This window comes from Megalops cyprinoides, chromosome 6, assembly GCF_013368585.1.
Source record: "Megalops cyprinoides isolate fMegCyp1 chromosome 6, fMegCyp1.pri, whole genome shotgun sequence".
Taxonomy (NCBI): Eukaryota; Metazoa; Chordata; class Actinopteri; order Elopiformes; family Megalopidae; genus Megalops; species Megalops cyprinoides.
Genome location: NC_050588.1, coordinates 9,601,543 through 9,614,484, shown reverse-complemented (window position 1 = coordinate 9,614,484; position 12,942 = coordinate 9,601,543). Strand labels below are relative to the sequence as shown.

General features: G+C 43.5%; 1 protein-coding gene across 2 annotated transcripts; it reads right to left on the bottom strand.

Moving 5' to 3' along the window:
* Positions 1 to 1,008: 1,008 nt before the first annotated feature.
* c6h6orf89 (chromosome 6 C6orf89 homolog) lies at positions 1,009 to 9,805 on the bottom strand. Of its 2 annotated transcripts, none has more exons than XM_036531428.1 (8): positions 9,721 to 9,805; positions 8,718 to 9,371; positions 7,374 to 7,539; positions 5,125 to 5,273; positions 4,389 to 4,540; positions 3,504 to 3,636; positions 2,924 to 3,047; positions 1,009 to 2,347 (listed from the first exon to the last, which is right to left on the bottom strand). In XM_036531428.1, exons 2-8 carry the CDS (start codon positions 8,904 to 8,906, stop codon positions 2,265 to 2,267), a joined length of 996 nt encoding a protein of 331 aa, XP_036387321.1. In that variant the 5' UTR covers positions 8,907 to 9,371; positions 9,721 to 9,805; the 3' UTR covers positions 1,009 to 2,264. The 2 variants fall into 2 exon arrangements, with proteins under 2 accessions (XP_036387321.1, XP_036387322.1); XM_036531429.1 differs by having other exon boundaries at positions 8,718 to 9,368.
* Between the last annotated feature and the right edge of the window lie 3,137 nt (positions 9,806 to 12,942).

Below are 12,942 nucleotides of genomic sequence, written 5' to 3'. Positions count from 1 at the left end.
GGGAATTGATCTGATTAAATCTGTGAACATGCAGCTGCACCTATTTACAACAGCAATTCTGCGACAAAAACAATAGCCACCGCCAGAGGGCCCAGGTCGCCCCCATGGGTCTATATTTTAGCGCTGCCAGATTGTGGTGATATTAACACAGTAAATATTTCTTCACAATATTCCAAATTTCCTAGGCTTGTGGGCTTAGGAGTGTCAGTTCAATGGATCGCCAAAAGACAAAGCAATAAAAGACCAATTCTCTTTGTTGTATATCTCATATATGGTGCTTTTGTGTTTCAAAATTCAAAATCAGTCTATCAGAGTCCTGCTGCCCAGCAAATGTGATATCCCAGTTACACACCTGCACCTTTAAAGCTAGGAACCCATTTACACAATAACGTTAAACTACAGATCAGGCTGTAGAAGTCTGCAGGTAAGTAACAGGGGAAATAGACACAGAGCTGCCTCCATCAATAAGACTGGGATTTCAGAGACAGGCATGGGAAAGATCACAGTTTGGCAGCTTGATTACAACCTCAGATCATCTTTTGTAAATAGTTATCTTGTGGCATTTACAGTGCATGTAATTTTTATTTCCATTACATCTTTTAACAAACTGGTCACAAAGGTACTGAATTAATCAGCGACCAAGTGAAAACTAAAATAAACACTGACTTAAGGAAAAGCCTCATGTACAGCAACTTACTTTACAAGCTCATTATTTGTACTCTGTATTCATACTTTTTCTCCTATAAGCTGTTTTTAACCAAAGTGATTTCTTAATACACCTAAAGCAAGCAATTTAACATATCCCACCTGAAAACACGTTTATAGCCAGACAGTAGTTCTAATCACGAGTGACTGATTAAAATCTGTTTGGTGACAAAAACAAACAAAAAATTTGACTTAATTCCTGCATTAAAAAACTACAGTGACTCAATATCAGCCAAAAAAAACAAAAACAAAACAATTACATAAAACATTTTTTATGCAACCTCAACTTAAATATCACGCTGAGAACAGAGATCTTACAGAAAACCCAAAAATAAAGGCAGCCCCACACCACAGACTCCATATGTATGACTTAAGACGCTGGAAAAATGTGTGATAATGGGATTGAACTAAAAACACCTGTATCTCCCGGACACCTGGGTAGCTCGAGACTGGCCCAGGCCAGCTGCGTCCGGATCACGCTAGCTAAAACAAACATGACAGACAAAAGGATTCAAAAGACGTCTCATGCATGCCTTTGGCATCCTGTTTTTCCTTGGGAAAACCAATGAACTAAAATGACAAAGAACGAGTTAAAAAAAAAAAATTGCTCACTGTTGGGCAAGTTTCAATGTCTTTACATTTTGCCCTAAAAAGCAGTTAAAGGAACCAAAAATGCTCTGTAAGAGTTTTGTTTTAAGACAAAGATTCATTGAACACTGCGACGTTGTCGATACGAGCCGTTGGTTAAAGTGCGTTCACAGGCAGCTTGCAAAGAGGCGATAGGAACTGCAACCGAATGTGAACTGCAGTGGTGAACGAAAGTATGGAGTGAAAGCATGTTCAGCAGTGTCAACAGCATGGCAACGGCACCAAGACATCAAAATATCTATACCCTCATATAGTATGAACTAAGACGAGAAGTTAAAGTACTGTCCTCTTCCTGACCTGAGGTCTCTTACCTCCGTAAAATTATATACAGCAGTTACAAATTACTTTTCAAATACACCCCATGTTACTTATTACGACACAATTTGATGGAAACACATTCTCATAGAAAATTAGGCTAAATGGAACAGCTGCTGCAAAATTCTGGCTTCTAATGCTGCTGTAATATTATGACGATTCAATTTGAGCATTACTGTAATTTGAATGAAATCACTGCTGCCATCATGATTGGTCATTTAAAAGTGGACCCAGGATCTTTTAACCCTGCCTTGACAGTATATAGTCCAGTTTTGTTAAGTTTTTTTGCTGCCTTTGCCCTCACTGACTGAATAACATGTGTGATTACTGACAATCCATGACAGACTGGTGATGAAACAAAGCCAGTGGCCACGGTGGTTTGCGAAAACACTAAGGCATGGCAAACTGGTGTAGAGAATGACCCCCTGGCGCCTCCCTGACTCCCATGACCCACACACACACACACACACACACACACACCGCCCCTGTGTTTGAGATCAGCCTGGGTTAGTGTATCCCACTCTTGCATTAGCGGTGGGGCTCTCCTTCTGCCGCGGGAGGGAGTATGGGCTGGGAGGCCGGGCTCCAGCCTGACTTCAGAGAGCCGAGCCGTCACACACAATGTTCTTCCCTCTGCCTGGGAACAGTTCCATCTGCCAGTACCGGGGGTCGGCGTACACTGCGAAGGGACAGGAGGCAGCGGCTTAATGGCTGAAGGGTTCACTAACTGACACTGTTTTTTCAAACCACTTGTACGGCCCCGCTGTGTTTTGGCAGCCAAATATTGCCTACTCCGGCAACACAGACTCATGACAGTGAACAACCTTCCTCATAACAGAGCTGTTTTCATTCTGCTGGTTTGAGTGTTTGAGCTTTAGAAACCTACCACTGTAAAAACCGAATACCTGGCCTTCTGCCTCCCACACACTCTGACTGGCTGGTTTCTGACAAAAGCTGGTATAAAATGCATTTTTGTATATATTCAAATGTGCGTGTGTGTGTGTGCGTGTGTGCGTGTGCGTGAGCGTGCACGTATGTGTCTACGATGTGCATGTGTGGGGGTGTGTGTGTGTGTGTGTGTGTGTGCGTGCGTGTGCGTGCGTGTGCGTGTGCACGTATGTGTCTATGATGTGCATGTGTGGGGGTGTGTGTGTGTGTGTGTGTGTGTGTGCGTGTGTGTGTGCGTTTGCGTGAGCGTGCACGTATGTGTCTATGATGTGCATGTGTGGGCGTGTGCACAGATGTGATTTCTCACCCATATCTCCAGGACTCAGCCACAGGTTGAAGGAGCTGCACTGCTTCTGACAGCGGGGCACAGGCAGAACTCGAACGGAGGGCAGGCCCTCCCCCACCAGCAGCCAGCCCAGGACACGGAGGCCCTGGAAGACACAACACGCACTGCGCATTAACAAACCGAACACACCCCTGCACACACACGCGCACAAAAACACACACGTACACCCACACACATGCGTACAACAGCACCTCTCAGCCAATGAGCCACGTCTGTACAGACCCTTAAAATTACATGCTGCACACTGATACACTGGTAATGCACATTAATACACTGAGTTTCAACACACGGCGTATATGCTACCACTACCTCCCACATAGCACTAAACTGTACGCCAATGCCATACTAACTTACAGCACACAGAATTTAACACTAAAAACACACAAACATTACACTGACCACACCATGCCATATTTTACACTACTGTCTGGCCATTTAAAAGTAAGAGTTTAAGCCTATTCATTTGCATGTAAGCATTAAGGTGTTAGTATATTATTGTATACCTGTAATACAGGCCACCTGTGTAAGTAGGTACACATACCCTGCTCTGGGATCCTGTGCTATGAGAAACCAAGCATCGCTGCAGTGTCATTCCAGCACTGTCCAGCAGGGGGCAGAGTTCAGCTTCAGGGAACAGCCACCGTAATGTTTCTTCCCTGCCAGCGGCGGTCCGCCTGGCAGAGGAGAGAGGCAGATTCACACATGGGAGAAGGAGACACACAAGATCCAAACCCAAACCCCACCCCACCTTCTGATGACTCGTAATAATGTCAAGTGGTTGAGAAAATGACCTCAGTGCTAAGCTCTTGTTCATCTGGGAAAGTGTCATTAAGTATAACAGTATATCTAACACCGCTTCCAGTACGTACTCCACCGGCTTATCTACGGGAAACACTGCATTGTTTAGGGCAGTGTTTCTCAATCCTGCTCCTGGAGGCCCCCTGTCCTGCATACCTTCTATCTATCCTTGCTCCAAACACACCTGATTGAAATTAGTGTGCATGCTCTTGATTAAATCAGGTGTGTTCAGCTAATCAAAAGTGCCACTGATGAGTTCAGTCAGGTAGGTAGAGCAGGGAAAGATGGAAAACGTACGGAGCAGGGGGCCCCCAGGAGCAGGATTGAGAATCAGTGGTATAGGGCTTACTAGTAACCAATCACTACCCCCCAGCGCCTCCCAAATATAAGCCTGAGACACACTGGAGGTATACACACATCACTGTACACTTCAAAACACTTCAATGAGCTCAAGTTCATGAGCTTGCAGTAAGCTGTGGACACACACAACTGATACATAAAACATGAATTCAAACACGACAGAGTCAGCTTCTCCCTGCCTTTGCAGGGTAACGTACAACAGACATGATGTGGCACGGGAGAGAGAGGCAGGACATCCAGCTCGAGACGACCGGGGCAATGGGCTCACCAGAGCAGGGTGAAGTTGGCGGGCTCCTGCGGGAAGCCCTCGCCGCGGGACAGCAGGTGCTCCCGCTCCTCCAGCAGGACGCTCACGCAGTCCGTGTGCGCCGAGTAGAAGCGCTCCAGCCGCTGGTACTGCAGGGACAGGGTCCCGCCCCCCTGGAGCCGCACAGGACAGGAAGTGAGCCTCCCTACATGCTCCAGGCTCCACCCACCGCCAAGCGCAGCCAGATGGCGTCGCCAGCTTCATTCAGAGATTGTGGCTTTATCGGGGAATGGCGTTACGGTTGTTTTACATAGTGCTGGCCTTGTGTTGCTGTGCATGCATAAATTCCCTTCGTTACAATTGTAAACTCAAGATGAAATGTTTATGAACAGCTTTTGTTCATGTTTTCTATGTACTTAATGCAGTACAGCAGTACTTAATACACTATGAAAACTAGCCCAGGGGAGAGGTACGTGCTAAGTACTGCATGGGGGGTATGGTAACTTACATCATATGGACATGACTGTCAGCATGAGTGTACATTACATGTTTATTTAACAGATGACCCTATCCAGAGCAACTTACACAACACAAATTTTCAAGTTATACATTAATGGAGCTGGATCCAATTGGAGCTACTCCAATTTGGATCAAGCGCCTTGCTGAAGTGTACAACAGCACTGCCCCAATTGGGAATCAATCCTGCAGCCTCTGAACAAGACGTTGTTTACAGACGGGACGGTGTGAGGGGCTTCACCTTGAGGAGGACAGGCTGGGGTCCCCGTCTCAGCGCCCCCGAGACACACAGAGGCTCCAGCACCTCCAGGACGGAGGAGACGGAGGCGCAGGCGGAGCAGTTGACCAGTCCCTGCCGCAGGGCCCCTGCGCTCCACCACTCGTGGAACCCTGCGGGAGGAACACGCTGTTACAGACTGCCACCTAGTGGAGCAGACCATTAATGCAGCTGTCGCTAGGCATGCTTCCCTTAATGTGTCTATAAAGGAACTTTATATCGGTGTAGTGATAGAAAAAATACTCAGACAGATTTTCAGGTCAGTTTTCTCAATTGAGATGTGAATGTAGGAAACAACCATGACGACCATGCAAAGTGTAAACTGGTTGTTGGCATCGTAATTCTGAGGAAACAGGAATGAATGTACCCCGACCTCCGAACGCATTGATCTGGGTGCAACAGCTTTTCAACCGAGGTCGAAGTTCTGTTTGAATTTGACCATTGCTGGCTGATCCTGGGGGGGGGTTGCATATGCACATCAAACTCTTTCACAGACCAGAGTTCAGGAAAAATAAGTTCATAAAAGATTTATTTCTACCTTAGGCCTAGATTCAGTCTAACTACAGCGCTCTTTGTCCTTGACTTTGAATGCTGCAGCTAGACAAGAATTACAATTTTTCCTGTACTTACACAGCTATTTTTTTAATCCCAGTGACCGCTGAAAACATGCTGTTGTGCAAGCACCAAAAATGAACACTTGGGTAATTTTGTTATTCAAAATTGAGGACAAAGGGCTTTGCAGCCAGACCTTGCTTGCCTGTATGTGCACCAACCACAGAAAAACCACACCGCACACAGCTGAAGCCAGGTAATTTTCAACCATCAGAGGGATGTCAGTGTAGGAGCTGACTTGGCTTTTACATTTTCATAAAAATCTCACACTACTCATGCGAGTGATAAGACATGGTGAGGTGTGCCTTCCCTTTGGAGAGTGGCACACCAAGGGGCATAACTTCTGAGGTACAAAGCCAGGGCTTTGCCCATGGAATTGGAGCTACCTGTTAACGCTACCTAACGCTACCTGATAACGCATGTCCCTGAGTGTCTTATCAAGCTTAGAATAAAAGGCCAGTTTCAAGAAAATGGTCATTTATGCTGTCCTATTCAGTGAGAATATCAAAACCATTTATTTCCAAAGCTATCAGCGCAGTAGACATAAAATCTGTTGCTGGAGTGGTTTGGTGTTGAAGCTAGCCATCTGAATAGCATACCGTTCACCATCTACAAACACAGATTACTTCCACCACATTTTGACAATCAGTCTAGCCCAAGACAGAACAATATCCAACACAGAGTGACAAACACAGAAGCATTATGACTCTAATAGATCAATTACAACGACTTTTCCTATCGAAGAATTTAACAACCCTGATAACTGAATACTTAGAAGGCCTTTGAGCCAATCAGGACACAGAAAATACACTCTGTTGGCTCATATTACACTACGCCATGCCAATATTACATACAGTGATTACTTATCAGTTTGTGAGGCACATACTGAGCTACTGGAGTTAAAAATATCACACCCATAAGTGGTTCTCCGGAGTTTTGTCAACTTGCTGCCACAACGTCTATAGGCCTACAGAACGCTTCAGACTGTGAAAGAATTTCCAACAGCAAGAGAATTTTCTTATCCAACAGATGTCCCTATGACAACTAAAAGGACATGGAATACAATGTAATACACAGGAAGGAAGATGCTCTTCTAGTATCCCACAGAACAGAACTCACTTTTATTTAGATGATCTTGAGCAACTGCTCTCACGCAAGGCCACAGCTGCTCTGAAGCAAGGGTTGATTAAAACACACAACCCGTTCTGGACGTCTGGAGTGTTCCCTCGGCAATCTCAAGCCGTAATCACGGTAAGTTCACTGATGGAACTGTTCTGTCCTTGAACTGTCTTTTTTGTTACACAGGCTGGGCTTTCATATGAAGTCTGTATTACGTGCCACCTTATGGTCATTATCTAGCATGCAAAGTAGTTCTGTCTTAGCACGCCTACTACTGGCAGGTCAGCAACACTTCCTGGTCACCCACACAAGTTAATACTCACTAGTGTACTGAACAGCAACGACAGTGGTTTTTGCTACCTGCCTCTTATGAAACTGACTACGGCAGCCATCGCTTAGTGTACTGTATGTTACAAGCAGAGAGGGGAGTGTGCACAGTGTGTGAAGGTGCCCTTTGAGTGCTGTCCCTCGCACGCAGTTACCTTGCAGGTTGTACTTCTTGGCGATGGGCAGGGAGAGTAGCCGCACATGACTGAGTGGGGAGGACCAGTTGTGGCCCCCGGTGATGGCCAAGCCCAGCTGGGGAGGACTTTGAGGGTAGGTGAGGGCCAGCAGCACCACCAACAGGAAGCCCACTGCAACTACAAACTGGAGAAAATGCAACATGTGAAAGTGGGGACCATCAGTGCCCTTTTATAGACACCCCCCCATATCCCCATTTCTTTTACTTCCTGTACTGTATGCATGTTTGCTTGTCATACTCCCACCACTGTACTGTACGTGTGAACTTTGCACTTACTATTCCATACAGCACTGGGCACAATGTACAAACTCCAACCTTTTGCATGTTGAAAAGAACAAGTAACCATATGACTGACAGCTATGCCCATATTTTGCAGGGGCAATTTTCATCTTTGTTTTGAGTGCATGTCCAAGGAAAGCTGGAGATCAAAGCGGATTAATGTGCTGTCAAAATAATTTCCAAGAGGGTCACAGCACAATGTTTCCAGCTGACCTAAATATTTTAAGCAGTGAAGCCTACTGCAAGAATGGCACCCTACCGAAACTGACTAGGCTTATTAATTCCCAAAGAGTAACTGGCCTCAACAGTGCCATTACTGAACCTGGAAGTGCCACAATTTATATTCCCTACATAACCAATAATCGGACCTTAGTTATTATGACGGACAACAGAGCAAAGCGACCAGCTTTGATGCAAGACCTACACAGTCAAAATTAACACAGCATACTTTATTCCCAGTCAGGCATCAATGACATCACCTTCCCAGCAACCCCACCCTTCTTCTGAATTTAATCCAAAGACTGACCAAAGCTATTGTCACAAACCACAGTGCACAACAATTTTGCAAGCAGATTGAAATTTTAGCCAAAACGAAATCTTGTTCAAACTACTGGTTTTAACGTTTACATAAAGCCTAGTCACCGAATCCACTCTCCGCTTCAGACTGTGCCAAAGAGCGCTCAACCTGGATCTGCCCTAAGTCTGTTGGTTGGGATGTATTTGTACACGAAGCACTTCAGCCAGCTGATGTAAGTATGACATAAGAGGTAGTCCAGTGATTATGTTTTCAGTTACACAGTGTTGCACTACTTGTTGCACTAAACTTGCTTTTTTAGCTACTGCGTTCTGCCCTTGAACATCCTAATTCTTGGTGAATCCTCCTATAGAAGGACGTGTTCCAACTGAATTAGTAACAATAGTGAAACTACCAATTATTCCCGAAACTGCGCTGTTCTACGGACGTAAGTGCACACCGGAAAATGTGCACGCTGCAGGCAGGAGTCGGGCTCCATAAGTCTCTCACCTTGACGGTTTCTCGAAGAATGTTGAACTGCGGCGGGTCCCTCCGAGGCTCGTTGGTCTCCAGCACCTGCTTGATGAACTTCTCAATCTCCTTCTCCGACATGCCATATCGATATCCCGACTGGCGCAGAATATCGATACTTTCCGAAAGCTTGTCATAGATGCAAGGTTCACTGAGTGTCGTCCCCATCGCGGCCGCGCTTGTTTAAATACAACTGTCTCTTGCTACTGATTTCTTTTTAAAAAATGGAGTTCTGTTGCGTTGTGTTCAAACGAGGGCAAGACACGCATGCCGCGCTTCCCACACTGAATGGCTACATGGACGGGGTTGAGTCATAATGCGAGGTGCCTCTTACCAAAACGTGCAGTAGACAGTCTTTGACATATTAATAAGAGGGCGTCCACACAAGATCTAGCTGGCGACCGAGCTAGCTACTGTGACAAGAAAAGATACGTCATCTAGTCCATTGTGAAAATTCAGACCTCGGGACCGTACGTTAGGTTATGACACTGAACAGATGACCGGTACAAAAATCATTATAGACAAATTGAGATGACTACTGCTAAGACTAAACGGAAAACATGAACTTAATTAGCTACTGAGCTATCCCAGATCACGTGAAAATGTTTTTCTTGTCATTGTCGTTTGATTCTGCTGCAAAAAAAAGAAAAAACAATAACCAAAAATTCCATTACAGTTAGCAAGCTAGTGGTGACATTCGAAAATAGCATGCTTAGCTAGGGAGATAGTAGTTAGCTAGCTAACTATACCAGTCGTAACTATCAAAGCTAGGCAGGTATCGCGCTTACTGCTCCAACTTTGCTAACAAGCTACTTCTGCAAGCGAATGAGCTAAGCAGCGGGCTAACTACTAGCTAGCTATCTGACTAGCGTACCTAGCTAGCCAAATATTTTGGGTTAAACCCTTTCCTAGTGTCTACAACATTATCTGTGAGATGTTGTAGCTACTAGAAAATTTAAAACTGCATTATATCAATACGTACCGTTATTTAAAAGTGGCATTACTAATTAAATATCCCTTGTTTATATTTCCATGGCTTGCCTCTTTCCACCTGCTGGCTTTCTATTTCCAAAGTTGTCACTTCACTTCCCCTTTGTTTTTTAATTTTTACCTTTGATTTTATAGACGCAGATTCAATAGTATTATATCCGGCTTGCTATTATGCGCATCATGCAACGTACATTGCTGAAATAGATGTCACTAATTTCTATACGTCGGTAATTGTTTCTACAAAGAATGCTTTATTGTTTTGTGCCGTAACCTTATTATTCAGAGGAATTGCATTTTGTCGAAAATAATTCGGCGATTAACAAGATATATGTGGCAGCACACTCCTCGGTCGTAATATGCGTTGCATATATGCTCCTTACCTACGTCAGAAGTGAAAAAGCAAAGTGACTCCTACAAAATTTCGTGTTTGTGTTCACAGCCTTAGATAAAACGAGTTGTGTGAGATCAGAAAAAAAAATTGGTTACGAATCATATTTCCAACAAGACCAGTTTACACGTAAGTAAGTGGGCCAGAAAATAAAACGTCATGTCATGTCATTTTAAAAGGCAAATAGCAAGTGTACATAACAATGTCATGTACATTGTTTTACTGACATTTTATGTTGATTCCTAAGTTTTTAACTTAATATGAATTTGTAGGTTTAAGTGATTTCAATAACGGTGATTCCCTTTAGTGCTTCATGGGCGTGGCACAGGACCAAGCCTTAATTTGAGTGTGCCAAGATTAAGCACTTGCTTAATTAGTAAATTAGAGAACAACAGTGCTACCAATGTACAGGTGTTTTTCATAATTCTAAAAAATAACTGTAAACATTCTAAAAATGAATTTGCCTCGATTGTCTGGCTGTACACATGGCTGTCTTCTATGACTGGACAAAGTCGGTCATTAATGGCAAAGGTCTTTGAATCCATTGATGGCCCAGGCTCCATATCCAGTGATACAGGGTGGTACTAGAAGCTGGGTGAATGTTAATCTTTGGTGGGCTGTTGTGCAGTGATACTGAACCACAGCTGATTCATTATGCTAATCTATATTAATGGATGATATTATACATGTAAGCAGTATGTATCACCTCAAATAGCTAAATACTGTAAAATACAGTGAAGTTTCCGAGTACAAGAGAAGAAAGCCATAGCCATCATTTACTCCTTCCTTGTATTTATGCCTAAAGGTACATGACTACTGAGAGGAAGCAGACAAAAAGGCTGGTACACAGCACTGTTTGTTACCTACATAAGCACTGTTGACAGTATGGTATGCAGGGTAGCTTGGTAAATTACAGGCTCTAGCAACATTCCCCAGCAAACAATAAGAAGGCCAACTAGACTGTCACCATTCAGAGGCATTTCCCTCTGCTCAACTCTCGAGTTAACATGTTGAAACACTACTGCAATATCAACATCTTACCACTGGAGGCTCTACAGGGCAAAATGTGAGAAATTGAAACACAGCAGCGGTTTTGGTGAACATAAGTATAACACAATTGTTATGCTAAAGCTTGCTGTACGGAAAACATTAATCTAATTGACATATTTATTTTGAGGTGAGATTATTCTGCGATTTGTAACAGATGAAAAATGCCCCACTGCCCCCACCTTTTCAGTCTTGCTTTTCTGATCCTTTTGTTGGACTACTGTGCCTTCAAAAAAGTTAACACCTGAATTTGCCAGGTTGGAGATGATGGGTCATGGTGTTATTTTTCGTTCATTTAAAGACTGGAATTGTAAGTTAAACATGTTGTCACTGGTCACTGCTTATCACCTAGTGAGAATGTGACAGTATTTCAAATATTCTCATTTACTGCCTTGTTTTGCTTGTTGGTCATCAACTACAACAATGCCAGTGCTTTGCCCAGGCGGTGGATTTACAGAACACTGGTCAAAAAATACTCCTGTCAGCTTCTTCTGCCAATGTAATCAGGTGTCACTAAAGACTGCAGCACCCAAATCACTCAGCAATTATGAATTATTTTTTGATGATCATCACAGAACCCTTTCCAGTTCACTATGTCTGCTCAGACTGAAAAACAGTAGTGCTCGATTGGAATTGGAATTGGATTGGGAACTTCTGTTGATTTATATCACGTGCCATTGTCTTTTGTAAACTTCTTAATGTATCATTTGTTTATGCTTACTCTCAACTCAAGCAAATGCGCATTTTTTTTCTAAAACAATGGTTTTATAAGACAAATTGTTTGCATAACAAGGGCAGGATTTTGAATGCAATGGTGGATCCACACCGCATAATATGACAGAAAGTTGTATGCTTTGTAGCTAGTAACTCTGTACTTTCAAGGGCAGTAATGAGCATCTGAAATCACCAAAGAAATCACTTAAGTTACAGCAGCTCATTTTGGTGCAGTGTTTATGTGAATGTGTTCAGGCATTATCTTGTAGGCTATTGCAGCAGATTACATATTGTCATTTAACAAACACTCTTATCCAGAGTGACTTTCATAGGTTGCTATTTTTACAGGCCGTCCATTTAGACTGCTGGACATTTGCTGAGGTAATTTTGGATTAAGTACCTTGCCACGTGGAACAGCAGCAGTGCCTCATCAGGGAATTGAACCAGCAGCCTTTTGGTTACAAGCACTGCTCCTTACCAGCATGGTAACTCTTGCTCTACTAACAATCAGAGCTAAGTGAATCATTCAGATCAGGCAGCAATATTATCATCACCGTGTCTACTGTTAGCATGAATATTCCAACAAACCTGAACACACTACATTACCACTTGAATCATGACACTACTTTGCTTAACCGACAACTTGTATTTCACAGATGAAGTGAGATAATAAACTAGTGGCGAATCAATATAAAAATATGAATTTAATTGAATTTTATTAAAATAACCATTAGTCATATTTACAGGCAGCTAGAAATTATTTGGATAACTTAGCTTTCGTCTACGACAATCCATGCCAAATATGTTTAAAGCTAGCTAACTGTGTGGTTTCCCATACCCTCCAGCTGAGTACATTAAGTTAGCATGCAACATGGACATAGAAAAAGAACTGACTTTTTAACACAGATAACAAACTGTTTAATACGTCTGTACCAGCTGTGCTCGGCAGTGCACCCTGTCCACCTATGTAACTTCGCTTCCAAAGCTTAATGGAGCGAAAGTGGAGCAGTGTTAAGAGCAATGAAATGGAGCGGATCCGAGACGTGGCTCGGCCGTGCGCCTATA